The sequence below is a fragment of the Canis lupus genome, chromosome 29 (assembly GCF_048164855.1).
Source record: "Canis lupus baileyi chromosome 29, mCanLup2.hap1, whole genome shotgun sequence".
In the NCBI taxonomy this organism is placed as follows: Eukaryota; Metazoa; Chordata; class Mammalia; order Carnivora; family Canidae; genus Canis; species Canis lupus.
In genome coordinates, this window is record NC_132866.1 from 28090254 (window position 1) to 28117496 (window position 27243).

The 27243-nt window shown below is 41.3% G+C and overlaps 2 protein-coding genes across 10 annotated transcripts in view; one reads left to right on the plus strand and one right to left on the minus strand.

The window, feature by feature from the left end:
* SEC31B (SEC31 homolog B, COPII coat complex component) overlaps window positions 1-26791 on the plus strand; it is a 59686-nt gene extending 32895 nt beyond the window's left edge. For 3 of the 9 annotated variants that reach the window (XR_012020731.1, XR_012020730.1, XR_012020726.1), the window contains 5 exons: window positions 1199-1259; window positions 2626-4975; window positions 12111-12221; window positions 23927-24037; window positions 25647-26791. Coding sequence is in view for 2 of the 9 variants with exons in the window: in XM_072805688.1 (XP_072661789.1) it covers window positions 23927-23998 (72 nt within the window). In the remaining 7 variants the exon portion in view is untranslated. Of the gene's footprint in view, window positions 1-1198; window positions 1260-2625; window positions 11521-12110; window positions 12222-23926; window positions 24038-25646 lie in introns of those variants that run through there. The other 6 variants (XR_012020728.1, XR_012020729.1, XR_012020727.1 and 3 more) reach the window with 6 other exon arrangements.
* WNT8B (Wnt family member 8B) lies at window positions 1002-27243 on the minus strand. Its single transcript, XM_072805698.1, has 6 exons — window positions 25357-27243; window positions 6750-6783; window positions 5822-5960; window positions 4830-4955; window positions 3952-4094; window positions 1002-3743 (listed from the first exon to the last, which is right to left on the minus strand). The coding sequence occupies exons 1-6, from the start codon at window positions 25422-25424 to the stop codon at window positions 3198-3200; spliced, it is 1056 nt and encodes a 351-aa protein (XP_072661799.1). The 5' UTR covers window positions 25425-27243; the 3' UTR covers window positions 1002-3197.

Below are 27243 nucleotides of genomic sequence, written 5' to 3' on the forward strand. Positions count from 1 at the left end.
GAAGTCTGAGCTGCAGGGAGCTGTGTACTGACTGCGAAGACTTTTCCCAAACACTTTCTGGAAAGGTGTTGTGAGAAGAGAAGGGGCGGAGTGGGGGGATTAGCATGTGAAATGAAGTTTTCATTGACTCCAGTGGGGGTAGAAGGCTATTTTAATGGCATTTTGTTCTCTTATTTTCTCTTCTTGAGCTCTTTAGAGATATTGTTTTGCTAAGGCAGGCTTTCTTCCCCCTTCTTTCCAGTCTGCGGATTGCCTCTATGGGAGCCAACATAAATATTTCTCCTCCAGGAATGCGGGTTAATTAAAAGGAAATGAATGAGTGGAAGCATCCAATCCAGACCCACAATAGGAGGGTGCCCTGGCCTGCCCTCCCCTCCCACCACCGCCAGCACCACCAGGGCTGAGCGCGACCCTGGCTCTGTCTTTGCCCTAACCTGCTGCTAAGGCCAGTTGAGGCTGGGATTCTTTTCAAGGAAAGAAAGCCCTGCCTGTGTGTAGGCTCACAGGCCAGGGACAGGAAGGACAGTGTTTTCCGCCCCTCCTCCCCCACCCAGTGTCCTTGTCACTTCTCAGGATCTCCTTCTGCTTCTCTCTGGTGGAGATAGATGGGCCTTAAAGAGGACACAAGAGGAGGGAAGGGACCAGGGTTCCAGTATGTACCCCATGGTAACTTACTAGTTGGCTGAACAAAGACAGACATCTTTTTTAGCATCACTTTTAGTCTGTAAAACAAAAGGTTTGTCTAGCTGACCTCCAAAGTGTCCTCCCAAGCAACTGTTCTGGAGTTGTCCATGTTTGCAAAGGGGAACACAGCCCTGGTGGTTGAGTATAAGAGAGAACCTAAACTCCATGAATGCAGGGAGGTTGTTGTGTTGTTCACCACTCTGTTTGCCCACCAGTGTTTGTTGAATGACCAAATGAATGAATGGATAATACAAGAGAGGAAAAAAAGCAATACAGATCTAAGGTAGCTCAATAAAGTTTTCTTTATAGAACTCAGATGAATCTGGTATCAATCATATCCATTTGGGAATACAGAACAACAACCTATGAAAGAACTTTCTGGCAGCATGACAGGTTTCAAGTACTGACCTGGAATGATCAAATATGAAGCACAATAGTATTCCTACTTTTATGCTGAGAGACCTCTTGGAGAATGCAGTTTTCCTTTACAACTCTGTACTTTTATATTTTCTAGCTGTCTTGCCAGATTTTCTTACTGAACACTATCAAGTAATTCTGCCAAGTGGGACAGCCAGGTTAGTATATGCTGCTGTTTGATTAGGGAAGAAGGACACATTGGGAGATTCAAAAGGCCCAGATCAAAGCTGAGGGATGGAGCAAAAAAGGCCTTTTGCTGATAGAACTGGAAATGAAGCACCAGAACACGCTGAAGGGAAGTGTGTCCCCTGTGAGGAAGGGCAGGTAACCTCTCTCCTCAGTAAGTGTTAGTCGACCAGAGGATGTGTAGGGATGAGGCCAGGGTTTTGGGGTCTGACCAGGAAAACAGCCACTGTCCCAATCTGGAATATAAAGGGAGTCTTTCCACTCTCATGGGTCAGCCCCTAAAGCCTCAGCTCCCCCTCCCCCCACCTACTTAGAGCCACATCTCTGTGTTCTCTCTACTCTGGAAGGTAGGATGAGGTGGTCTGACATCTGAGCAGTTCTCCTAAAGAGCAGTTCTGTGTCCAGAGCCATGACCAGCTTAGGAGAAGGGAGATGGCTGGGAAGCTCCTTGGCTACAGAGAGTCTGTCAGGGATTGACTCTTCCCTTTCCAGAGCCCTCTTTAAGAAGCAAGTCCCTGCTATACTGCTTCTGTCTCAAGCACCACAAGCAGTGAGTCATAGCTACTGAGTGAATGTATTGGTGTAAGATTTACGTAGATGATTCATTAATTGTTGGCAGATTAGCCTCAGTCAGGCCAGCATAACTACTTAGGCCATGGGGGGAGTAAGGCATGTTCTGGCAAGGTGGGAGGGAAGAGAGGGCCTAGACGTATCTTCCACCCACCCTCCCTTACGTCCCCAAGAATAAGTTCAATACCTAGAAAAGAAGGCACATACCACAGTGCCTAATAAATTAAAGTTCAAGGTGCTGAGCTTCCATTTGGAAAGTTTCATTGCAGGAAGTTTACCTATTGAAGAAAAGTATCCAATGCTCTGAATCCTGCCTATTTGAGATCCAGTTTTGTGAAAAGGAAGGGTCCAGCTTCTCCTTCCTTATGACCTGCTTTTAGAGGTGCAAACTGGGGTCTGAATGGGAAATTGGCTTTATTTAGCTCAGTCTTGGCTCAGAGGAACAAGGATCCTTTGGGGCAGGAGGAGAGGTAAAGTTGGTTGCTAGGAAGAAATAGGTTTTGAGCAAGAAGTTTCCTTTAAGGGATAGAAAATGACTGGTAATCTGCCCTTACATAGTTCCTAGACATTATGTCTGGAGCTCTTCAGGTGATTGTCTAGGAAGATCACAGCCTGACTGGTGAAGTCCACTGAAGACATAGTATCACGAGCAACTCGGCCCTCTAGGGTTCCCACTTCTTCCATCTTCAGGCCCTGCCTTTAGGAAATAGTCCCCAAAGACATGCTTTTTCCTGGGTCAGTTTTGTCACAGTTTTTTTTTTTTTTCAGGAAAGGGGAACAAGAGAAAAAGCATTAGAGATTGCTGGAGTGTCTGCCAACAGTTAGCAGGGAGCTAACAGTAGCACCGGAGGAGCTCTGCAGAAAAAAGATGTGGCTATGGTAGAGACCTGGCAGCAGAAAAATGGGGGAGGGGTGCAGGAAATTGTAAAAAAGAGAAAAGCATGGCTTTACCCTGACCCTGCATATCCGGGAAGTGTTTTTCTGGTTTCCTAAGGCTCCAGAGGCTAGGTCAGGCATTAGGGCAGCTGGGAAGGGGAAGAGGGATGCCTGTTCTCATCCTAGTCCAAGGAAGATCAATAGCTCAAAATCTCAGGACTGGGAGTCCTCAGACCTAAGTGTGGACTATGAGGATGACTCAGATGGAGTTTGAGATCTCAGAGGAATTGGGGGAAAGAGTTGGAAAGTGGAGAGCTCTGGAGAGATTGCAGCGTCTCTCTTTCTTGGGATCCCTGGGCAGGGCAGGATAGGGGGGCGGGGAGCATTCCCTAGGTGCCTCTATTACTGGGGTCTCTAAAAGAAGCCAAGGACAAATGAGGGAGAGGTGGGGAGAAAGGAGACCCTCAGGATTTTCTCCCGGGTTTGTGCGCCGCGCCCCCCCGCGGCCGCTCGGCGCGGCTGCAGAAGTACTTGGTAACCCGCCGGCGGCACTGCTCGCAGCGGACGGCGCAGCACCAGTGGAACTTGCAGTTGCAGCTGGACACGGTCTCGGCCCGGCGCTCCTCCACCGCCAGCCCGCAGTCCCCGCAGAGCCGGCGGCAGCTGCGGCGCTCCCAGCGGCCCAGGGCCCGCCCACGCCGCAGGCACTCTCGGCCTTCAGTACCCAGCAGTCCTAGCGTTTTGTTCTCCAGGCAGTAGTCCGGGGAGTCCTCCAAGTGCACCAGCTCCCGCGTGGAGATGGAGCGGAAGGTGTCGGCGATGGCACCCCGGCCGGCAGCACTGTTGCCAGCGCCCTGCAGCAGGTCCACCTTGAGAGCTGCGTGGTACTTCTCCTTCAGGTGTGCGCCCACCTCGCGGAACTCAGGCAGCTGCAGCCAGCAGGTCTGCGTGGTGCAGCTGCCAGACACACCGTGACACTTACACGTGCGTTTCATGGTGCCCTTCACCGCCTGGGGAGAGAGCCAGGAGTGAGCTGGCCAGGGACTAAGTGGTGGGGAGTCGGCCTCTGTGGGGTTGCGAGGCGTCTAGCTAGTCCATATGGCTCACGGGCTTTGTCCCTCACTTTTCCAATCTGTTAAATGAACTCAAGAGCTGTCCACACCTAGGGCTGGTAGAGGATGGAGCCAGCTGCCTAACCCCAAGGGCTACAAGACTCACCTTGCGGCCAGCCTCATTGTTGTGCAGGTTCATGGCTGCCCGGGCATCCTGTCCTGTCTCTAGGGCATCCACGAACTGCTTGGATATTGCCTCTCCGAAGCCCACGTTGTCACTACAGCCTCCCCACAGCCAGCCTTGGCCACCTGGGATGAGTGCAAGGGGAGGAAAGGTCTTTGAACAGGCGAGCTTGGGCTCCTGGGCTACTGTTTCTAATTGAGTTTGGCCTTGGGCAAGTGCCCTGTCTCCAGATCAGTTTCAGCTTAGATTTGTTTGGGCCACTTTTGCACTTCCACTTCCAGCCTCAGCCAATCCTCTGCTCAGGACTCCACGAGGTTAGTAGTGCAGAGTGGATTCTCTGCAAGCTGCCAGTGCCATGCCCCTGTTGCTGGCCTTTGAGCAGAGTGTGTATATGCCTGATCAGCGATTGATGTCCACAAAATGGCAGGAAAACAGAAGGGAAAGTGCCAGCATTGTGGAGGAGAGAGAGGCACAATAGAAATATTAACAAATTGGAAATTGAGCTGGAGGACAGAGAGGATTCGAGAGGACAGTGGAGGTAAGGAGTGGGAAGGAAACAGGGACAGGCAATATGGAATAATACTCTCTCTATTCTGAGAGAGTAACAGAATTGAAGCCACAGGGTGTTGTTCCTTTATCGTGTTTAAAGTAAGGAAACCACTCAATTGGGAGAGGAGGGCCCCAAGCTACATTGAGCCTAGTTTGTCACTCTAGGGTTTCGGCTTAAACTGGTTGGCCTTGATTTTCTTCAGATTTAGAAGAATACAACTCTTCTTCACCCCATCAAACTACTCACCAAATTTTTCATGCATAGTGAACTTTGTTGGCCTGGCCTGGCAACCCACAGTACCACTACTCACCCAGCTGCCCATTGCGGGAGTCGTCACAGCCACAGTTGTCAAAGTCGCCAAGGCTGCAGTTCCTAGTCAGAGTGTACATGACCCCAGCAGAACTGATGGCGTGTACAAATGCTGTCTCCCGATTAGCTGGCAGGAACCAAAGATGGGTGAGTTAGAGGGAGGGGTTGCAACTCAAAGAAGTACCAGTCATGCTATCTGCCTTTAATGCTATCATTATGTTCTCCATCTCCGGCTCCATCCTGTTTCCCCACCCTTATAATATACCTTACTTGCTTCCATGGTCTGTTCCAGCCTTGGTCTCAGTGCTATGCTTCTCCCCTCCCATCTTTTCAGGTCACACATTGTGACTAGGTGGCTGGATTATTGTTGACATACATGGTTGTAAAGGACTTAGGTGGTGAAGAGCCAGAGGAAGAAATGGGGAAGGAGATGAATCTGAAGGCCAGGTTGTAAAGAACCCATGTTTCTTTTTTCTTAAAATACTAAAGCCTGAGAGGCACGTGCCAGCTAGTCCTGAAAAGAACTTCTGATTGGCAGCTATTTCATTTAGTGGCATGGCCACTCTTTATCTTCTTCTTGGGAATCTGGTGTCCAAGTCAGTCCCCGTTCATCCTGTACCTCTCCGCTGAGCTGCTGAAGGGAGGGCTAAGAGGCTTGAAGAATTAATACTCCCACCTACCTCCTGATGCTTTTTATATTGTGAGGAAGCCTTTAGCCAACTGGGAGGCCAAGGATGGCTTAAGGTTGGGGATGAGGCAAGGTCCATTCATTGAGCAGTGAGGGTTTTGGGAAGAAAGAAAGAAAAGCTTTATAAGTAGGAAGGAGGTGATATAGAAGGGACAGAGAAGATCCCAGAGACAAGATCACCTGAGAGTAGAGACCAGGTGAGGACTAGAATATGGATATAGAAGCAGCAGGGGGCCATCCCTGAAGAGTTGGGCTCTAACCTGTGGCCAGGGGGTCCAGGGAACTGTGGCCAAGGCTTTCCTTACCACTGCGAAGGCCACCATGGCTGGACAGCTGCAGGGCTCTCTCAGGGCAGTTCCATCGGTCCCAGGCAAACTGATATTTACATTCTTCAATACCACTCTGGGCACCAGCTGCCACACTGCTGGAATAGATCAGGTAAGCCTACAGAAACACAGGGGTCAAAATTCAGACTCCCAGCTGAACTTGGGAGGCATTTGCCCCAAAGTGGCCAAGCATCTCTTTTCATGCCCACTCTCCCCTCCTAAAATAATGACGGAGTAAGCACTCTAAATATGCTGTCCCATTTAACATCACAAATAACCTCGTGAAATAGGTACCATTTTTATAGATTAGGAGCCTGAAGCTTACAGAGGTGAAGTAAAGCAGTTTGCTCAAGGTCCCAGAGCTAGCAGATGATAACCGTAGGAATGAAATTCAGTGCTGCCAGACTCTAGACCTCACTAGCCTTTATTCACTATACTATTCTACCTCTCCAAAATGAGACCAAATCCGTACTTCATGGATTTTCAGCTGTTCTCATCCCATTACTGTCTTAAAAAAGAACATTTTGAGACTGGAACTGTCTGTCCTGAGGGATCATGGAATACAATTACAGCATTTTAAAGATGGAAAACTGTGTCCTGCCATTGCACTGAGAAGGATGTGTGGCTGCAACCTGACACCAGGAAAGGCTTCTGACTTTTCTGGCTCTGGAAATTCTGTCCATAAGTTCAGAATCAGTACTCTTGAGTTCTTGCCTTGGCCCTGACACTAGTTTGCTGTGTTCTTTTGGGTGCATCTCTAACCCTCTCTCTGCATGGTTTTTCATTCTATAATATACACAGCTAATAAAAAATGTGGATATAATGAAAAGAAATTGATATGTATAGTCTTCAGTCAAGAAGCTAAAGTTAGTGAAATTCAAATAAATCAAAGGATTTTTTTTCTTACCTTTGGACCAGTCATCAGGAAATTATTCACTGACCTAGAAGAGAAAAACCACAGATCATAATGGGGATATACCAACTCATTTCTGTTGCCAAGCATTATAAGGATTACCTCAGTAAACATAATTGATAGGAAGAAATGAAAATGGTCTTGCCAAGGAAAAATGGTGCATAAAGAATCTATTAAAGATAATTTATCTAATAGAATATGTACAAAAGGAGCTAACATTGGGTGCCTAGGTGGCTCAGTGGGTCTGACTTCATCTCAGCTCAGGTCTTGATCTCAGGGTTATGAGTTCAAGCCCTGCATCGGTCTCCAACCTGGGAATGGAGCCTACTTTTTAAAAAAAGGAGCTAACATTATGTTTTCTTTTGATTTTTAAAATTTCAAATACCAAAAATGTCAGGAGTAATATTTGATCATTATTTTGCCATGGGTTGGGAAAAGAGAGCAGTAACTCACTAGTTTGTACCAGACACTCTACTGTGAGGATTTTACATGTTGATCTTATTAAATTCTTAGTGTCTTGGCCATTATTCCTATTTTTTAAGTAGGGAATTGGAGACTCATAAAAAGTAAATATATTGTTCCAGCTCACCCAGCTAATAAGTGATTAAAGTGGTATTGAATCCAAGTCCATCTGGCTCTATAGGACTCTTAGAAGGATAGTTCTCTAATCAGAAAGAGGTAAACAGAATGTCTTTCTAGGAACTGATAATTAAATTCCAAAAATAAATAATCTGACTCTGGAAAATAGTTTATTTCAGTTCTGAAAGAAATGGACTTGCCATTCAAGTTAGCATTTCTGAATAAGGATAAATGAAGAAATGAAGATTTATCCTTATTCAGGAACTTGTATATGGATGCTTATAACAATGCATTCATTATATACCCCCAAACTGGAAACTCTTCAAATATCTTTCCAAGGGTAGGTGGATAAAATAACTGTGGTACATCCATTCCACGGAGCATTACGCAGTGATACATTCAATAACTTGGATGAACCTCAAGGAAATTATACAGAGTGATCAAAGCCAATTTAAAAAGGATACATACTTTGGAGTGACTGGTCAGTTAAGCGTCCGACTTGATTTTGGTTCAGGTCATGATCTCTGGGTCGTGAGATCAAGCCCAGTGTAGGGCTTCCCACTGGGTGTGGAGCCTGCTTGGGGTTCTCTCTCTCCCTCTTCCCCTCCCCCCACTCATGCTCTCTCCTTTTTTGTCTCTAAAAAAAGGATACATATTTCATGATTTTATTCATGTAACAATTGTGAAATACATAATTATAGAGCTAGAGAATAGATGAGTGGTTGCCAGGGGTTAGGGACAGGGGATGGGTGTAGCTATAATGGGATAACGCCAGAGAGTCTTGCTCTGGCTCATAAAAGCAATCCTTATGTTAGGCATAATTTGCAAAGACTTTTGAACCTTACCAGGCCAGATGGAGGCTAGTTCCCATTCAAGAGGATAGAGTGTCAGGAGAGAAAATAGCAACAAAACAAAAACCAGGTGGCAGACAAAAGAGAAACCTTTACCATGAGCCTGGAGGAAGAGATACCCTGTGAGGATACTAAGTTGGAATCACAGGGAGCCATGGGGGGAGACAGTAGAGGATTCTTTCCTCAAGATCCTATATGTCAAGATTTGTATGATCTGCTGGTTGAGCTGAAATGATTAATCAATTGGATTTAATTGAACACCTGCCATGGGACAAGACTGTAGGCCTTATGTGGACATTTCCATTAATTAACCTTTGTTAACCCCAGAGTTATTTGCAGACATATTTGAACCATTATGACTGGTTTCCTCATATCCAGACTATCCAGTATTAAGAATTGGGATAGGTGTTAGCTAGACTTACTGTAATGATCATTTTTGTAGTATGTACATATATAGAATCATTCTGTTGTATACTTGAAACTGATATTATATGTTGACTATAACTCACTTTAAAAATAACTGTATGTCCTTGTGAACACCTAAGGAGGGGGATCTTGTTTTGTTTTGTTTTAAAGATTTTATTTATTTATTCATGAGAGACACAGAGGCAGAGACACAGGCAGAGAGAGAAGCAGGCTCCATGCAGGGAGCCCAATGCGGGACTCAATCCTGGGACCCCAGGATCAAGCTCTGGTCTGAGGGCAGACACTCAACCGCTGAGCCACCCAGACATCACAGGATCTTGTTCTTAATTAACGAGACAATGGCAACATTTTTTTTATTGGGGAATAAAACATAATATGGATTACAGAAAGCATAGTTGAGTGTGTGATGTTAAGAAGTGGAAAGAGAGCCAAAGAGGAAGGAATTTAAGTGTTTGTGCGGGTATTACCTAGGGACAGTTCTATGATTGAAGGCAAGATGGTAACAAAGAGTGAAAGATATAAAATTTGTTTACCAGGTGGAGGCAGCTCTATAGAACATGGTACAGTCAGCATGCTCTTAGATGGGGTATAAGCTTTCCATTCCCCATATGGATAGTTGCAGAAGATAGTACACAGATTGAGTGTCATTCACAAGGCTTGTGCCTTACCCTCCTAACAATTCTCAGACCTTTTTTTGAACTCCAGACTTGCATATCCAACTATATTCTTGACATCTCCACTTCATCGTTTAATGGGCATCTCAAACGTAATACATCTCAAATTTAACTCCTGACCTTTGCTGCCACCATCCCAAACCTGCCCCTTCTGTAGTCTTCCCCCACTTAACTAAGGAACAGTTCCTCCTTCTAGTTGTCAGATAAAAACCTTGGAGTCACCTTTGACTCCTTTCTTTCATATCCCATATTCATTCTGTCAACAGATCCTGCCAACTCCAGCTCAAATTATATTCAGACTGTAATCAATTTTCAACACCTTCACTGCTATCACTGGGTCCAAGCTATCACTGTCTCTTGCCTGGATTTTGTTTTTAAGATTTTATTTTTAAGCAATCTCTGCACCCAATGTGGGGCTCAAACTCATAACCCCAAGATCAAGAGTTGCATGCTCTACTGACTGAGATAGCCACACACTCCATTGCCTGGATTACTGTTAAAGCCTACTGACTGTTCTCCTTGCTTCCACCCTTATTCTCCCACATTTTGTTCTCAAAATGATTGTTCCACTTAAGGATCAGTCACCTGAGTGGCTCAGTCTGTTAAGCATCTACCTTCAGCTCAGGTCATGATGCCAGGGTCATGAGATTGAGCCCCACACCAGGCTCCCTGCTTGGTGACGAGCCTGTTTCTGCCTCTCCCTCTGCCTGCTACTCCCCTAGGTTGTGCTCACTCTCTGTCAAATAATAAATAAATAAAATCTTAAAAAAAAAAAAAGAACAGTCCCTTTAAAATACAGATCAGGGGTGCCTGGGTGCCTCAGTTGGTTGAGCACCTGACTTGGTTTTGGTTCAGGTCATGATCCTCATGGGTTATGAGATGGAGCCCTACATTGGGCTCCATGCTCAGTGGGGAGTCTGCTTGAAAATTCTCTCTGCCCCTCCTTCCCCTCTCAAATAAATAGATTATTTATTTATTTATTTATTTATTTATTTATTTATTTATTTTTAAAATATTTTATTTATTCATGAGAGACACAGAGAGAGGGGCAGAGACATAGGCAGAGGGAGAAGCAGGCTCCCTATGGGGAGCCTGATGTGGGACTTGATCCCAGGATCACTATCTGAGCCAAAGGCAGACATTCAACCACTGAACCACCCAGGTGCCCTAATAAACAAATTAAAAAATATATATATAAATCGGATTTTGCTACTTTTTGCTCAAAATCCACTAATGATTTCCTATTCACGTAGAGCAGAAGTCAAACTCTTAGCATGGTTTATAAAATCCTACACAACCTGGCCCCTGTTAACCTAATCTTTTACTACTCTCCCCTTATTTCGCTCCAGCCATATGGGTCTCCTTGTTCCTCCAATATACCAGGCACCCTCCAGCCACCAGCCATTGCGCTTGCTGCTCTTTCTGCCTGTAATGCTTTTTACTCAGATGTCCAAGTAGTTTGTTTCTTCACCTGCATTCAGCCTTTAAATCCAGTGTGTCTTTTTCCCTAAAGCTTTCCTTGATCATCCTATTTAAAATTACAACTCCCCCCATCCTATTTCTCTGCTTCATAAATCGTATGATCCGATTTATATAAAATGTCCAGAGTAATCAATTCTGTATAAAATCTTACTTATGTTTAAATAAGTATCTAGTTCAAAAACCACAACCAGCATTTCTTGAAGACTCACAGCAACTTTCTTCTGCCTCACATTAAGGTTTCCCTTTATTCCCTAATAGTCAACTGTAAGTAGAGGTTAGTTATCCTTGTATCCGCCCCCCCCAGCTCCTATTATAATACCTTGAACAAAATAAGTGCTCTTTAAAAACAGATTGAATTATAGGGTTTTGAAAAAAGGATGGAAGGGAGGATCATCAGAAAGAACAGAAAATTGTAGGATAATAAGGACTGAAAAAGATCTGGGGGAGGATATGAGAAGGACGTCTGGCACACCAGTGCTCCCAATTCTCTAACACTGTGAGCAGATGACCGTGCTACATTAGCAGATGATCATACCACAAGAGCAACAGACAGTGAACGCTGAGCATATGTACACAGGGGTTGGTGTTATAATCAAAAGTTTTAGCAAATTCAGTCTCACACACTTAATGTTATGTGTAATTGTTATTGTGCTTCATAGTAATTAGACCTAAGTGGTAAGCAATTTACATAAATAACTGCAGTTTTGTTTTTATACTGCCAAATAAAAATTGTGTAATTGTTTCTTCTCCTTTTGACAGTCTTCCTATATATACTGATATATAAAATTTAATTTCTGTCACACAGTAATAGCTGACATTTGAGTATGTCTCTTCTGAAAGAGTGCTTTACCTGTATCATCATTTTCAATTTCCAAGGCAACCCCATGGGGTAGATACTGTACTATTTACTGGATGCTTATCCTGTTCACACAAAATGCTTTATGTTCTTCACATGTTTTAAGCTCATGTAATTGTCACAATTGTAGAAGTAGAAACTATCATGTCTTCTATTTTACAGAAACAGAAACTAAAATATACAGTGGTTAGCCAGCATCACACGGCTAGTTAAGTGGTAAAGCCAGGACTGGAAGCTAGTCGGTGTGATTCTGGAGCATGTATTCCTTCACTGCTATGCTTTTCTACAACCCATATTTCTCTTGTTCTTATTTCCACCTGCTAATCCAGTACCCCTGATCCCCGAAAAGTTCTTGATTAGTATTTCTTGGAGGTCTTAGTGATGTCTTGCACACACTCATAAACAAACTCAGTTAATATTACATTGTCTCTGCTGCTTTTCCATTCTTCCATTGCTCCAACCTTCCCTTTGTTTGTATGTCTGACAGGCACCTGTATCTACCAGGCCTTGTCTCTGCTTTATCTGGGTACCACCACATCCCCTGGGCACATTTTGGAGAGGGCCTGTTGCTGCTTAGGCCGGGTTCAATGCATAAAAGGTAGGAATGTGCTACACTAATTTAGGATGTTAATAATGGGGAAAATGTGTAGGGGGGAAGGGGAGGATTTGTGGAAGCTCTATACTTTCTGTTCAAGTTCTCTGTGAACCTAACTTCTCTTAAAACAACAATTAGGTTTTTTAAATACAGGGACAAATGTCTTTTTAACCCATTTTAGAGTTTTGCTTTTCCACTTAGGTGTCAAAACTGCCATTTGTGTACAAGGTCTTATAGGGTTTTAGTAAAATAGTTCTTTCAGGATTTGCCTGTAACATGCCCTCCTAGTTACCCTCCAATCTCCTTTGCTGGACTAAAATTGAGGGGCTTGCTTACACTTTGACAATCTTCATTCTGGATCTTCGTGATTCCCTTCCCTTAGAATGAATGCTATCCCAGAAAGACTCCATAATCACTCAGTTAGATAAGCTTCTGGAGCCTTCAGCCCTGCCAATTCTCTCGACCTTCCCATATATGCAGAATCCAAGTGGTGGGCCCAGCCTGGAGCCCCTTCAAAGGATGCTCCTTTCAAAGGGTGCCATCCTCACGAAGAAATGGGTGATTAAGAAAAGTATCAACTACAGTTTGTTGACACCTTTTCTGGGTTTAGCTTTCAGTGACCTCATGCTAAAATTGCCTTTGTCCACTCAAGAGCAATATCCTTGGCCTTCGCACACTGACTATTGTTGATTTACCCACACTGGACCTCTTCCATCCCTGTAACAATTCCCTAAAGAAATAAGTACCAGTGCACTTTCTGACTGAGGAGAGACTCTTTGTTACCTTGGGAGCTGGCAGTTTCCATTGACTCAAAAGCAAATAGATGGGGCTACAGTCTGGCCAGATAAGCAGGACAATTCTTCAATAAGATTATGACTGAAGCTAGCCCAGCTCCTGTCTCCAGATGTCTGAAGAAGGTGGCTTTGGTGAAGACATCTCCCCAGATGTGCTCCTGGCCTTTCTGTGAGTCCCAGTGGTCAAGGGTGTAAGCAAAAATCATGCTCCACCAATTCCCTTTAACTATCAGGTGGTCATAGTGCCTGGCTTAGACAGGACTGGATTCTTTTCCCACCTTCTGTCTCTTGGTGTCAGACTTGCTTTGGCTTTTTTTTTTTTTTAACTGTTCTATCAGTCTATGGAGTGCATACTTTGGTGTTTATAAAACTGTCAAGTCTAAATAAGCTTTATGGAAGAGGTACTATAGTTATAAGATATTAGCACTGGAAAGGCTGGAGAAAAGGTGTATAGGACTTCCCTGCCATGGTTCTTTGCAAACTAATGTAAGTCTATAAAATGTCACTTATATAGAAATACATTTATAATTTAAATATATAAAGTATAAAAGTATATAAAAATAAAATGTTACATACATACATACATACATACATACATACATACATGATCTGGAATGTCAGAGACTTGGAGAATAGACTTCAGTGTAGGCATTTGAAAATTAGTCCACATGGATTAGTTGGTAGAGTCCATGAGAATCCTCTGGGGAGCTTATTAAACATCAAGTTTCTTGGGCCCCAGTTCTAGAGACTCTTGTTGGGCAGTGGTGATGGGGGAAATGGATGGGAGGAATCTCAATATACACATTCCTAAGATGACCCCCAGAGTCTATTTTGAGAAACATTGGTTCAGAGGGAGAACAGGCATCTAATACCTAAGTAATAAACAGAGGGCTTGGAAATCTTAAAATACTGCTTCAGTCTTCTAGAAAATGGCTGCTCCAATTTTAACAGTAACAAATTGGTGGACATTCTCTTGTTTTGTTTCTGGGTGGAGTACCTTCTGGTTTTGGTAGCTCTCACAGCTTTCTCTGGTCACTGCCTTGACGAGCCAGGTCTCTGACTGCACTGAGCCTTAAAATCATGGGTATCTCTTTCCTTCCCTGCAGTTTTTCTTGGTACTATGTTTTTCCCCTAGCAATTATAACTGACCTGTCTATGTTTACCTTTTTCATACCAGGAATAAAATATTTTGGGGGTGGAATGTGCCCACAGGGATTCTAAGTGTTTGTCTAGGGGCCAGCTATCCTCTAGGAAACATGCTAACTACCCCATTCATGGAAGTCTTCAGTGCCATAGCTATGATTTTTTATTCTTAGACCACCTCCACATTCTTGTCATCAACCCACTGTCATCGATGAGTTTGTAATTCAGTCTTTGGTTTGTACTTTTTCCTACAAGCTTCTAATGCCACTCATCCTTCTCCCAAGATAATTTATCCACAGTAAGAAGTTGGGAGAGAAATGATCTGTCTCTATCATTCCTTTTCAGCTCTCATGATAATGTTTCAGCATACATTCTTGCTGTCACTTCTCCCATCTAGGCTGGTTAGTTAAATCATCCTCTTGTTCTGTTTTTACTGCTTTCTGCCTGGCTCCTCTACTGTCAACATTTACAAGTTCTTGCCCCTTCATTTCAGTGTGTGTCTAAGTCCTTGCTATTCTTCTAATTACTAATTTTTTTTATCTCTTGTTAAACAACCATCCAGATTCAGATACATTTGTAGTTTTGAAGCTATGGGTAATGCTAAAGCAGAGTCCTGTGGACTTTTGTGTCATTTTCGCATTGCTTCTCTGCTCTATCCATAGATAACCATGCAACACCTCAGTGGATATAATCAGCCATACTCTAACCACAATTCAAAATTCTTTGATCTAGGGCACTATAGCTCCTCAAACACCCACAGCTTTCAGCATTATGCAGCTTCTCTCATGAGCTATATTGCCCCCTGAATTGCCTATTCCATAATCAGCCTGATCACCAGCAAAAATTTTTCCCAGGGATCTGGGACAGGAGGGGAGGGACTTTGGATCAACCCAAATACAAATACCATAGCTTCTCTTTTAGTTCTTGGAAAGTCTCCAAGTTTCTTTTGTTTCTTTGTGTTTTCTTACCTAACATTTATGATCCATAGATCCATACACCCTAATTTTCAAAGCTCCTCTTTGTTTGATACCATTTGAAGGAATTTATTTTACCACTTTAGGAAGTTCACAGAAAATTGCAAGTTCCCACTCTTTGGTAGTTATGTCTAATTGTGGCTGAGCAGTTTAAACTGCTGTCCAATTAGTTTCAACAATTTCTTCCTATTTGGGGATGTTTTCCAAACCAGCATAGCCTGTGAGGCCATCTATAGCACATCACATTGTATAGTTAGCAGTTTAGCAGCTGTGGTAAGAAGACATGCCTGATTCTATATAGTCTGGGACAGAGATGGACACAGGACCAGCAGTACCAAACACTATATTGTCTTCAGATTTACTTCCTTTGCATGACCAGACCTGGTTATCAGGTCAAGTTCCTGTGCTAGACTCTATTTCCCCTCAGTATAAGGATCCTTTCCTAGTGAAGAACCCAGTTCCATGCAGCAAGCTTCTTGCAAGCTTCTAGTTTGCCAAGTGTGCCCTGATACATTAGAATCCCAGTGGTTAATGTAGTAGCTTAGATTTAAGTTAGGATTCCCTTTTTTCCTTCTCCACACACATATATTTTTTTAAACCTGTCTAGGTTTTTTTTTTTTTTTAAGATTTTATTTATTTGAGAGAGAGGGAGAGAGAGCACAAGAAGGCCAAGGGGCAGACTGAGAGGGAGAAGCAGACTCCCTGCTGAGCAGGGACTTGATCCGAATGCAGGGCTCGATTCCAGGACACTGAGATCATGACCTGAGCTGAAAGCAGATGCTTAACCCACTGAGCCATCCAGATGCACTGCCCCCACCACCCCCACCCCACTGCCATAATTTTAAAAAGTAAAATTCTGAATGTGAATCTCCAGAATTTAGTGTTTTCCTCTCAGGGCCCAAAACTTTCATATCCATGCACTCTGGTCCCCTTGTTTGTTTGGCACCCTCCCTTCACTTTCCTCACAAGTCTTTGAATAATAGGTTTGGCTTCTCCCTACCCTTTAATCTCATCTTTTGAGGTCCATAGAGAGTCTCTGGATCCTGAAACTCTAGCTGGCTTACTTCAGGGGAGACCATCTGATTACAACTTGGGGGGAATAGCATGGGGAAAAAGAGAAGTGGCAGTGAATGAATGCAGATGCTGATCTCTGTCTGGTGATCTAGCATGAGGAGAGAATGGGAAAGGGGTAAAAAAAAAAAAAGTTAAAGGGAGAATCCAGAGTGGTGGAGCTGCCTGGAGCTGTAACTAGAAGGTGCTTCAGTGAAGCAACTTCTCTTAGAATGAATGTGTGACAGCCAGCTTTTCACCTAGAACTCACAAGATGTCTCGAGCCAGAGAGAGCCCAAAGAAGTTCTTTCTGAGCAAGTTTCCGTGCGATTCTCTCCATCTTCTACAGCATCTGACTCACAGAACACATGCACACCAACACACACACAATTACACAGAAGGCAAACTTTACTAATCACTGTGAAATAATATTCCATTGGTCTGAAATTTTCGCTAACCCCCTCCGATAATACCCAAGGATATTTAAGCTAAGAGCAATTCGTTGTACAATTAGAAAAACTTAAATTTAAGATGCAAAAATTTTTTAAGGAGTGAACAGCATGGACTAATTCTTATCCATTGTAAAGTCTAAATAATTGAAATCAGGTTCTTTCCCATTTAGCTGGGGGAAGGGATTAGAAAGTAGAAGGCACAGATATCTGAAGTTTTGAAGGGAAGAGAAATATCCAGAATTTCAAAGACAAGTTGCCTTCTATTTAAAAATTTGCCCAAAGGGACAAAGGTGATATGAGTGGAGAGCTCTATTTCAGTAGAGCAAAGGAACAGAAATGAGACTACAGCAAATGAGCAGTTATGAAATGAAAGCAGCCAATGTAGACTCACTGAGGAAGGATGGCATTGAAAGGAAAGAAATATGTAATTGCAGTGAAGACTGGGGCCACGTGGAGGTTTTTTCTAAAGATAAGTATAAAAAAATTTAAAGAACATGTAGTTTTTTTCTTATTCTCATATCTATATCTCTTTCTTCCAAGGTAATTCAGGCCTATAAATAATTCTCAAACTTTTTTATAAATATGAATTTTCCATATTATAATGTAGTGCCCTAAAATATACTATAAAAGTCTTGTAAACCACTTAGCTAAAAAAAAAAAAAAAAGTTAAGCAGATGCACCAGTTTTAGTAGTAGTCATATTAAAATTTATAATAAAATTTCACATCTCAAATCCAGGCCATGCCAATAATTCCTGGTAAACACCCTGTAATAGCTGATGGGACAACTCTGTATCATAGATCTCTATAAAACAATCCTAGGCAGATTCTTTCCTGAGCAAATCACAAATTTTGAAAGGGCAATCTTTTCCTCTGAAGCTAAAATGTCATTTGTATTCCAGGATATTTTATAAAGTGATAGGCTGTCTTTCCTTGTCCTTATTTCCTTCCTTCGTTTTGTATTGTAACAAATGGCTGAGAAACGCTGAGCTACAAAAAAGCACTTCAACACTTAGCATTTAAATGAGGATTCTAACTGGGAATAGGCTGTACGCTTTCTCTGTTCTGTGGCCTCTAAGGGAAAGCTGCTAAGGAATAGCTCAAGCTACTATTCCCAGAAAGCCTGGGATTACAGGAACCTCTTCTGGGATCGTTATGGAGGCAGAGAATTTTGTTTTGTTTGTTGATTTTGTTACTTTGGTCCCTGTAGAAAGGAACTTTAGAAAATATTCCTGTTCTTATTTGCATTGATGGATACAATACCAGTTTATTTCAGGATCAAGAAGATAGGTGTATATGGTAACTCTAAGAATTATCCTACAAAACAAGTGAACACAGTTCAAGGTGAGAAATTGACAAGTTTTGGCACTTTATCATTTTTACTATTTAATGGAACTAAATCTAAATAGAAGGTAAAAATGATCTGTCCTCAATCCAACGCAACTATCAACTTCTGTTGCCTTTGCTAATCAACCACAGCTCAAACAGAAATAAACTCAAATATATATTTGAATGAATTTTCTCTTTTTTTACTAATTTTTATTCTTGATTTTTCTCACCAAGGACAGTTGGCCATATATATATGATGTTCTCCAAGAGTCACTCTAATCACTGACTCTAGATCTCTCAGACACAAGATAGGAGATTTCTTTTCCTATTCCTCTTCTTCCAATTTTGAACTCTGGTAGTATTTGGAAGATTTAGACAAAGAGAAAGATATGTAGTTGAAAATGTTACAGAAGTATAGATGAGGCAAGATGAGCTAGCAGTTGATAACTATTAAAGCAGAGTTATAGGGGGTCTGTTGTATATACTGTTCTCTCTGTTGAAAAAAATGAAATTTAGGGGGCACATGGGTGGCTCAGTCAATTAAGCATCTGCCTTTGGCTCAGGTCATGATCCCAGGGGCCTAAGATCCAGCCTCACATCAGGCTCCTTGCTCAGCAGGAGTCTACTTCTCCCTCTGCCCTCTGCTCATGCTCCCTCTCCCTCTCAAATAAATAAATAAAATCTTTAAGAAAAAATGAAATTTTCCATAACATAAAATTAAATAATGAACTACTTCTGAACCAACCATGTATGCAATGTTGGCTCCACCAGATACCTTGGATTAAGGTGAAGAAATGTCAAACGAGATACTATGGTTCACTATTTATTATCCTGGCTACTGGTGTGTAATAGAATCTTTAAAGTCAGATATGGTGAGCCTGAGGAGCTTGAGTAAAGGAAAAAGACTGAGATTTATGGCAACAAAAGAGAATGAAGAGGAAATTTCTCACAATGCAGGATCGTTTAAGTGTGGCCTAGAAAACCTAAGGATTTCCTCTATGGAGTGGTACAGAAAGACTGAACTACTGGCCCACTTACAGGACCTTATGAGGATAACTGGAACACAGCCTCATACTGTGCTGGTTCCAGGGGATGATGAAGTTGGGGAAACAACCAAAACTGAATTTGGACTGGTCAGGTAATGGTGAATTTAAGTGATTCCTTTATGGTCTGATTGCTCTTGGCTTAAAGATAACTCTGACCTTAGAAGCATACAAAGAAATGATACAATCAATAACAAGGGCCTACAATAAAGATTGAGAAAAACAAGCCATAAAAGTTTGGCTTATAATGAGACTGGAGAGTCTGTCCAGAGTGAATGGTAGTTTCTTTTGAGAGGCCCTCAGAGTGTAGGTATATTTTAGTGGCAAGCAATGGGGAATGTTATTTATGTGAATTGAGCTCAGTCTCCCCCAGGCTAGTCTTTTACTTAGGATAAAAAATCTGCTTTCTGAAAAGCAAGGGTTTATCCTAAGAAAAATTATATTGACCTCTCTCTTCAAGGCCTATGAATTCTCTGCCTTTCTGATGGAGACAGAACAGAGTTACTTCTCTTTCTTTCTTTCTTTCTTTCTTTTCTTTCTTTTCTTTCTTTTCTTTCTTTCTTTCTTCTTTCCTCTCTAGACCAACACTGTGTTTATTCACTACATCTGCCTGTCACGTGCTTGAATTAGGGTTCTTGGGGAATTTGTTTTTGCCACTGACTCTTACTTTGAATGTAAGGGGAATCAAAAGGCAAAACAGCTCTAAAGATTCCAAGTGTCTCTTTAAAAGCTGTTACATAAAAACAATGAAATGGAGGACACCACAATAATTCTTGGACTCCTGCAAATCCTAAGATGTGCTATAAAAACGGGTCTTTATCCTTAGGAAAATATCATCAGAACTAGCTTTCTTCTGCTATACATAAAATCTTAACATCAGAACATCAGAAGCACAGAGTACAGATAGTTTTCTGAATGATCTCCAAACAAGCACAACCTACTACAATGAAAAAAAAAAGAGGGGGGGGATTTGAGGTTTTTAGCAAAAGATAGTACTCTACACATGTACTCCAAATAGAAGAGTCTGCAGACAGTTTGAAGTGAGATGAATGAAATAATAGAATGAAATAATATAAATTCATTGGATAAATAAGTGTAAGAGATAATTTAAATAAGCTAACAGAACTAATATTTTTTAACATAAGCTTTTGTTTCTTAATGTCAGACTTCTAAATGTGTATCAGACTACTGTTAATATCATTAAAATCCTCAGAAGAATTGAATGCCAGAGAAAGAGGGATGGGCATGCCAGAAAGGTCAGTGGTCCAGTGTTCTGGCTCCTGAGCTACAAACGTGGGCAGGGAAAACAAAGCAAGGTCCTGTCTGAAGGTGGAGGGCTTAGTGGTAAAAGCTGTGAGTGCCATAGATTCAAATTCCTGTCTTACCGCTACAAGCTCTGTGTATTTGGCCAGTTACAGACTGAACATATACTAACTGTTGGTTCACTTTATTATTATTCCTGAGATAGATTTTGTCCCAGGATATGGGGCAGAGCTAAAGCTAATCCTAAGTTACCCTTTTTCAGAAGACTATAGTGATACAGAAGTAAGGACTTAAGTAAACCATGGAAACTTCTACTTTTAAACTAGAAAATATGAAAAAGCTCTACTTCTGAGAACTGATACCCACTTACAGAAGTTGCTGAACTTAAGAAAAGTCTGAGCTTAAATTAAGGTTAAAGTTTCCTGTCATGGCTCTTCCCTTATGTAAAATATTTTGTATGCAAAGTTCAGTTCAAAACACATTCATCAGTGAGCATAGTGGTTCAGCTTGGGGCCTTGACAACCATGTTTTCTGTGTTCAAATGCCACCTGGATCATTACTAGTTGTTAGGTGATCTTGCCAAGTTATTTAAGATCTCTGGGTGTCAGTTCCCTCACCTATAAAATGGAGATGACCATAGTATCTACTTTGGAGGATCAGTATAAGGATTTGTAAAGCACTTAGAATGGTGCCTGCCTATATTGCAAGTTACCCATTATTACAATTTTGCTTAATTTTCACATAAAAGACACAATGACAAATAAGGCAAGATGTCTGATCCTAGAGGAGTTTCTGGGCTAGTGAAGAAGACAGATTCAAAGGCAGAATTCCAATAAAATGTATTAGGTGCCACGATGGCTTAACCTGCCACTGGATATAATGGGGGCAGAGAGAAGAGGTAGCTAATTTACCCTGGAAAGACTTCCAGGAGAAGGGAATACCTAAACTAAGTCTTCAAAGATGAGTAAATGGCAAGGTTCTTATGGAATCTTTGGAATTTTTTAGCCGAAAAACATTTCATCCAAATGTCCTGATTTTATTTTTTTAAGATTTTATATATTTATTCATGAGACACACACACAGAGAGAGAGAGAGGCAGAGACACAGACAGAGGGAGAAGCAGGCTCCACGCAGGGATCCTGATGTGGGACTCGATCCCAGGACTCCAGGATCATGCCCTGGGCCGAAGGCAGGCGCTAAACCACTGAGCCACCCAGGGATCCTCCTAAATGTCCTGATTTTAATAATAGTAAACACCCAGTAGAGGAAAGAGAATTTGATCTTATCAATTGGAAAAGAAAAAAGCTAAGAGTAAATGGAGCCCAGGAAAAAGGGATTTGTATTTATAGTCCCAAGAGAAAATAGTATTGCCCAATATATAGCATTAAACCAATTGTCCCAGCTGGGAAAAAGAGAAAAAAGTAAATTCTTTCCATGGAAGAGAGAGGGTTTGGATTGAAACTCCTTCTTTTTTTTTTCTTTTTATAGAATAACACCCGATGCTCATCCCGTCAAGTGCCTACCTCAGTGCCCGTCCCCCAGTCACCCCCACCCCCCGCCCACCTCCCCTAGTTCATTTCCCAGAGTTAGGTGAAACTCCTTTTTTAATATCTCTGTTTACATAATATCACAAAAAGGAGATCCTTCTTTGTGTCATATTGTCATCCACACACACACACAAAATAAACATGTATCACAGAGCATCTGCCTTATTGCTTATACAAACTGGTTTCATTAAGAAAAGCTGTCTCTTCTCAGGACCTCTTAGCTTTTGTAAATGATGATGATGATGATGATACTAATAAATATCATTAACTGATTGACTATTATTAGCTAACCAATCATTATTATTCATGGCAGGAAGTATAGAGACTCTGAAAGGAATAATGTAGGGCTTAAGTTGTTGACAAATCAATGACAAAACTGGAAATTAAACTTCTGTGATCATGTCTCAAGCCTTTATAAGGACCTCCAACAGTGCAGCTACTAACCTAATCCCCTTCAGAGTCACCCCATGAATCCCAAGTTTTTTCATGGGTTATGAATTTATTGATCAGAGAAGCTAATAGTATGTAATTATGATATTTGCATATTATTTTCCACATTCCAAAGCAATTTTTCACTTACCTTTTATTTTCCTAAATTCAGAGATTCCCAGCCTCTCTGAGGATGAGAATTTTTTTTAATGTAACAAAAGTTAGTGCATCCTCACTTGATTGCACTTATTCTTTTGTATCTGTTAGTGGGAAAAACTTAACAGAAACTTAACATGACAACAAATTATCATGAATTCAGTAATTTTAAGTTTGCATTTTATTGTTCATAATATACATTTTAGAAATAGTAGCACATGTATGTCGAGAACAATAATTTTAACTGTAGATGCCCGGAGAGAGTGTGGATGCAAGACAACCCCCTTACATGAAGCCCTTGCTAATCAGGGGTTCTGCAAGTAATTATCAGGTGAAATTTCAGAGAAATTCATAGAAAGGTTACTCTAAATACATAAATGTACAGAACCAAGGAATAATGTTTTTCAAAGGCTGCCTTAAAACCCAAAGATTTTTGATAAATTCTTGCACCACTGAAGAAAAGAAATTGACTCTGTTTAAATCCTTTGGAAATAAGTAGAAGCAGTGATCTTTGTAAAGAATGAGAGCAGAGCCATAGTTAACCTCTGTCTTCCAGTGCATCCTTCTGATCTGGTCATCAAATTGGGCAGGTGAGGTGGAGGTGGGAGAGAGGGAGATAGAGAGAGAAGAGAAGAGAAATGGACAGAACCGGAGAAAACCTAGGATCATTATGAGACATCATTTGAAATAAAATGAAGGCAAAAGTTAAGGAAAAATGCGTTCTAGGCCCATTCATGCCAGATGAGTGAGTGTACTGGAGATGAAAAGTCAAATTGGCTCATCTCTGGCCACCATTATAACCATCACCATCTGCTTGGCTGTATCACGCGTTCCCATTCTTTTTTTGGGGAGCCGTTGGGATTAAGGAAAGCAAACTCAAAGAAAATATTTTTCTTAAGTTACTAAAGGATAATTTGCAGAATTGTTCCAACAAGAAGAAATGGTGGAGAATCCTTTTTAAAAATTTTTCCAGTCATCTTGCCTTGAGAACCCCAGTAAAACTGCATATTGTGAGTGACATCTTTATTTCCTCCTTTCCAGCCCAAGACTTTCTGTTGATGGACTTTTTTGACAGTAATTTCAGGCAAGCCTACAATTGAACAGCCAAGCAGAAATTGTGGTTCTCTATTTGTTAAATGCTTTTGAGGTCCTTACATAAAAGGTTGATAATGAAGTATTAAGAGAAACATCTGAAAGGCTGTGGTTGGTCAAATTTCTCTGCGTGGCACAAAAGGGGAAGATGACCTTGTGCAGAACCCTGATAGTTCCATTATAAGAATAATCAAGATTTAATGTTAAATTTAAAAATCACTCCTCAAATGCTACCAAAAACAGATTCTTGGCAAAGTACAAATGTTTAATTCAAATTGGGGCTTATAGAGAAAAAGCAATTAAAATCTAATTGCATTATACAGGAGATTTGTACATTTTCTCCTCTAAGTCAGGCAAGACGAGAAGGGGTTCTTAAACCCTGTTTTCAAATTAGAACTTTCTTTCACATCTCTTTTTCTTTTTTCTTTTTGAATCCAGACACTTGAATTTGGACAGACAAGCAACCCAGCCACCTTTCACTGTGGCTGTGTCAGTATCGGAATGAAATGAACATGACCCCCTCCAGCAGGGAAGGAACACACAGTAAAGGTATTTTTTATAGAACAATTCTTCACACTGCCCTGGTGACTGGGGAAAGGAATCTCGTGTTTCTCTTTTGCTGATACTGAATCAGCTGAAGAATACCATGAGCATCAGTAGAAATGCTCTGAAATAGTCTCTGCTCTCTTTTGTCTTTTTGTTCTCATGAGGGGGAAAAATACTTTTTTAAAACATGAAATATTTAATTAAAATGCCAATTAAAAATTGACCAATTATTTGGTGGTTCATTTTGTAATCAGAAGTGTTGCAAATTACTGCCTTTACTTGCCAATCATTATATAAATTTGGTGTATTTCTTACCAACTCTGTAATAAAGACGGCTATACTCATTTATGATAAGAATATACTCTTGGCACAGGAAGCTGATTTCAGCAAAGAAATCCCTGTCCTTGCTTCCTCAACAGTTTATGTAGCAATTGGATTCATACCTTGGTTAAACAGACGGTCAAAATGCAAACTGATAAAGAGAGAGACTGAGCTTATATATTCAATTGGGGGGAAAACTCCACATACCCTAGTAACCTGCACTTCCCAGGTCTTTTTTCTGTATCTCATTGCGTAGTTGCTTGTTAACATTTCCACGTGCAGATACTTTATGTGGTTTCCAAGAGCTAAATAAAACTGACAATAATATCATCTATCATTTGTGAGGTGGTTTATAGTTTCCAAAGCACTTTCAACAACATCACCTCATTTTCTGAGTAATTTAGAAATGTTTGTGAATTGTATACATTAAATAAAATTGTAGGAAGTTTAGATTCCTAAAATATTTCACTTAAAATGTGTTTGTTAACCCAATACTAACTCAACAGATCAAGCTAATTTTTATTTCTAAGACATGATGATATGAGCAGTTACTTGGAATATTCTGCAAAAAGTAAAGTTAAGTCAGAAAGTGCAAAGTAAATAAGATTCCATTGCATTTTGTCTCCAGCCTTCACCTCATCTCATCAGATTCAAACACAGTAGAACTTGCTTTGAACCACCTTCCTTTTCTCCACAATGCTGATATCAGGATTTGGTTATAGAGAAAGGGGGGGTACTGTCCATTTTCCCCAAAACTACTTAGAATTATTTGTGTTACAGCAATTTATTAATCTATTTTTAAATCTTTACTTTATTGGTCAGTGTCCTAAAGATTTGCTGAAATCAGCCATAAATTTAGGAAGAGCCTCTACTCTATAGAACAGTTTTTCCTAGGAGAGATCCCAAATCTTTCTACATTTAGGGAAATGAAAAGAGCTCTCTACCATATACTACATACATTGACCTAGTCTCAGTTCCACGTACAAGTCCAGGTTACTTACCAGGTGTAGCCAAGTCGGAGGATACAGGTCAAAAGGAAGATGCACACAGAAGGCTTCGTAAGCAACATAATCCTCTGGAGTAGCAGAGATAGAAAATTCTAAAAACTTAGGAGACAGACAAGATGGGGAAATATACTCCTCCGTGGTAATGGGATGGAATTCCCCTCAAGCCCCAACTTTCGTGGTGTGTAAGCGATCCCAAACAGAGTTAAGAGGAGGTGAAATGGAGCTGCCAAACTTCCAAAGAAGAGATTATCTACTTAATTAAAGTTTTTTTTTTCCCTTCTAAGTCCTTCAGCCAATCAGAACTCAAGTGCTAGAGAAAGATTGAGTCGATCAAAAGAACACTCCAGGATCCTCCCAGACAAATGCAGAAGAAGGAGACCGAGGAAAAGGGGACAAAGAGAGGAACACGGAGAAAGAGGACAAAGAAAGAAGCGGGGGAGGAAAAGAGACATAGCAAATCCCCTCCACATAATCACCGCTTGGAGTTTCTGTCCTCCCTCTTGCCTATGCCCTCCCGCCCACCACAACCTCCCCCACCCATGCACACTCACAGAGACCCAGACACAGAGAGGAGAGCCTGGTCCCCAAGGGGATTTAGAAGGGACTGTGCTTTCCCCGATGTCCTTTGTAGGGCTTTGAGACTTAATCTGCATTCAGAGTAGCTTTCTTCAGAGAAAAATATACTATGTACTGGGTGAACCTCAGCCCCCTGATTTGAGAATGTGAGGATTCAACCCAACCACCTCTATAAGTTAGAAAGAAGCTTAGGATACTTTAGGGAACCTGATGGTTTCTTCCTTTCATCTTTTCCATGGAACACTCAATTGTTGAACACCTATTGCATTCTCAACCCTACACTAGGCATTGTGGACATTAAATGGACATGAAATTACATTATTTTTTTAAAAAAAAACAAAACATGATTTCTGCCCTTAGAGACCTTGACAGCCCAGGAAGGTAAGTAATATAAGAATGTAATTTAATAAGGTATTAAGTTGCTACAAACTGACTATAAGTCATATAGGCTTATTTAGGGAAGGTTTTCTAAAGAAGGTAGAATTTGAACTACAAAGAAGGATTGAGATTTCAATAGGCAGCCAAAACCCTACCCTCTTAAAACTCCGGTGGTGAAGCAAGTAGGGCACTGAAGCTTCTTGCTCACACATCTCTGAGTTGCTGTCCCTTCTGTCCACTAGGGAGGAAGAGTCACCCCAGTCACAGTGCTGGGGTCCTCGAAGGGCTCCCAACTTACTTCCATATGGCCATGTCTTCTGCTTTGGCATCCACATCACCTTTCCTGAGGGTTCCCCAGAGGCAATGGTCTGTCTTTGTTCTCTTCTTTTTATCCTTGTTGCTCCCTTTTCAGAACCCTTCCCAGCCAGATCTACACTGGAAAACTCAACTAGAAAATAAAGAATTATCAGATTAATTTATTGTCAAATTATTCAGGCTGGATGACTAAGGACTCTTGAGCTGGATATTTTGACTGGGTAACTTTGTTGACCACCTGGAATCTTCCAGACCAGGCCTGTATTTGGGATTCCTAAGGGTGAGATGAACTTGGTCAGTTTTGACTTCCACTCAACTTCAGGTTGCTCACTCTCTCTTCTTTTCTCCCTCAGCTATATTGAGATATGATTAACAAATAAAAATTGTATAAATTTAAGGTATACAATGTGATGGTCTGATATATGTATATATTATATTATGACATGATTGTCACAATCAAGTTAATTCACACATCTATCACTTCACATGGTTACCATGTGTGAGTGTACATGTGTGTGTGTCTATGTGGTGAGAAAAATAAGATCTGTCTTAGCAAATTTCAAGTACACAATACAGTATTATTAACTATAGTCATTATGCTGTACATTAAAT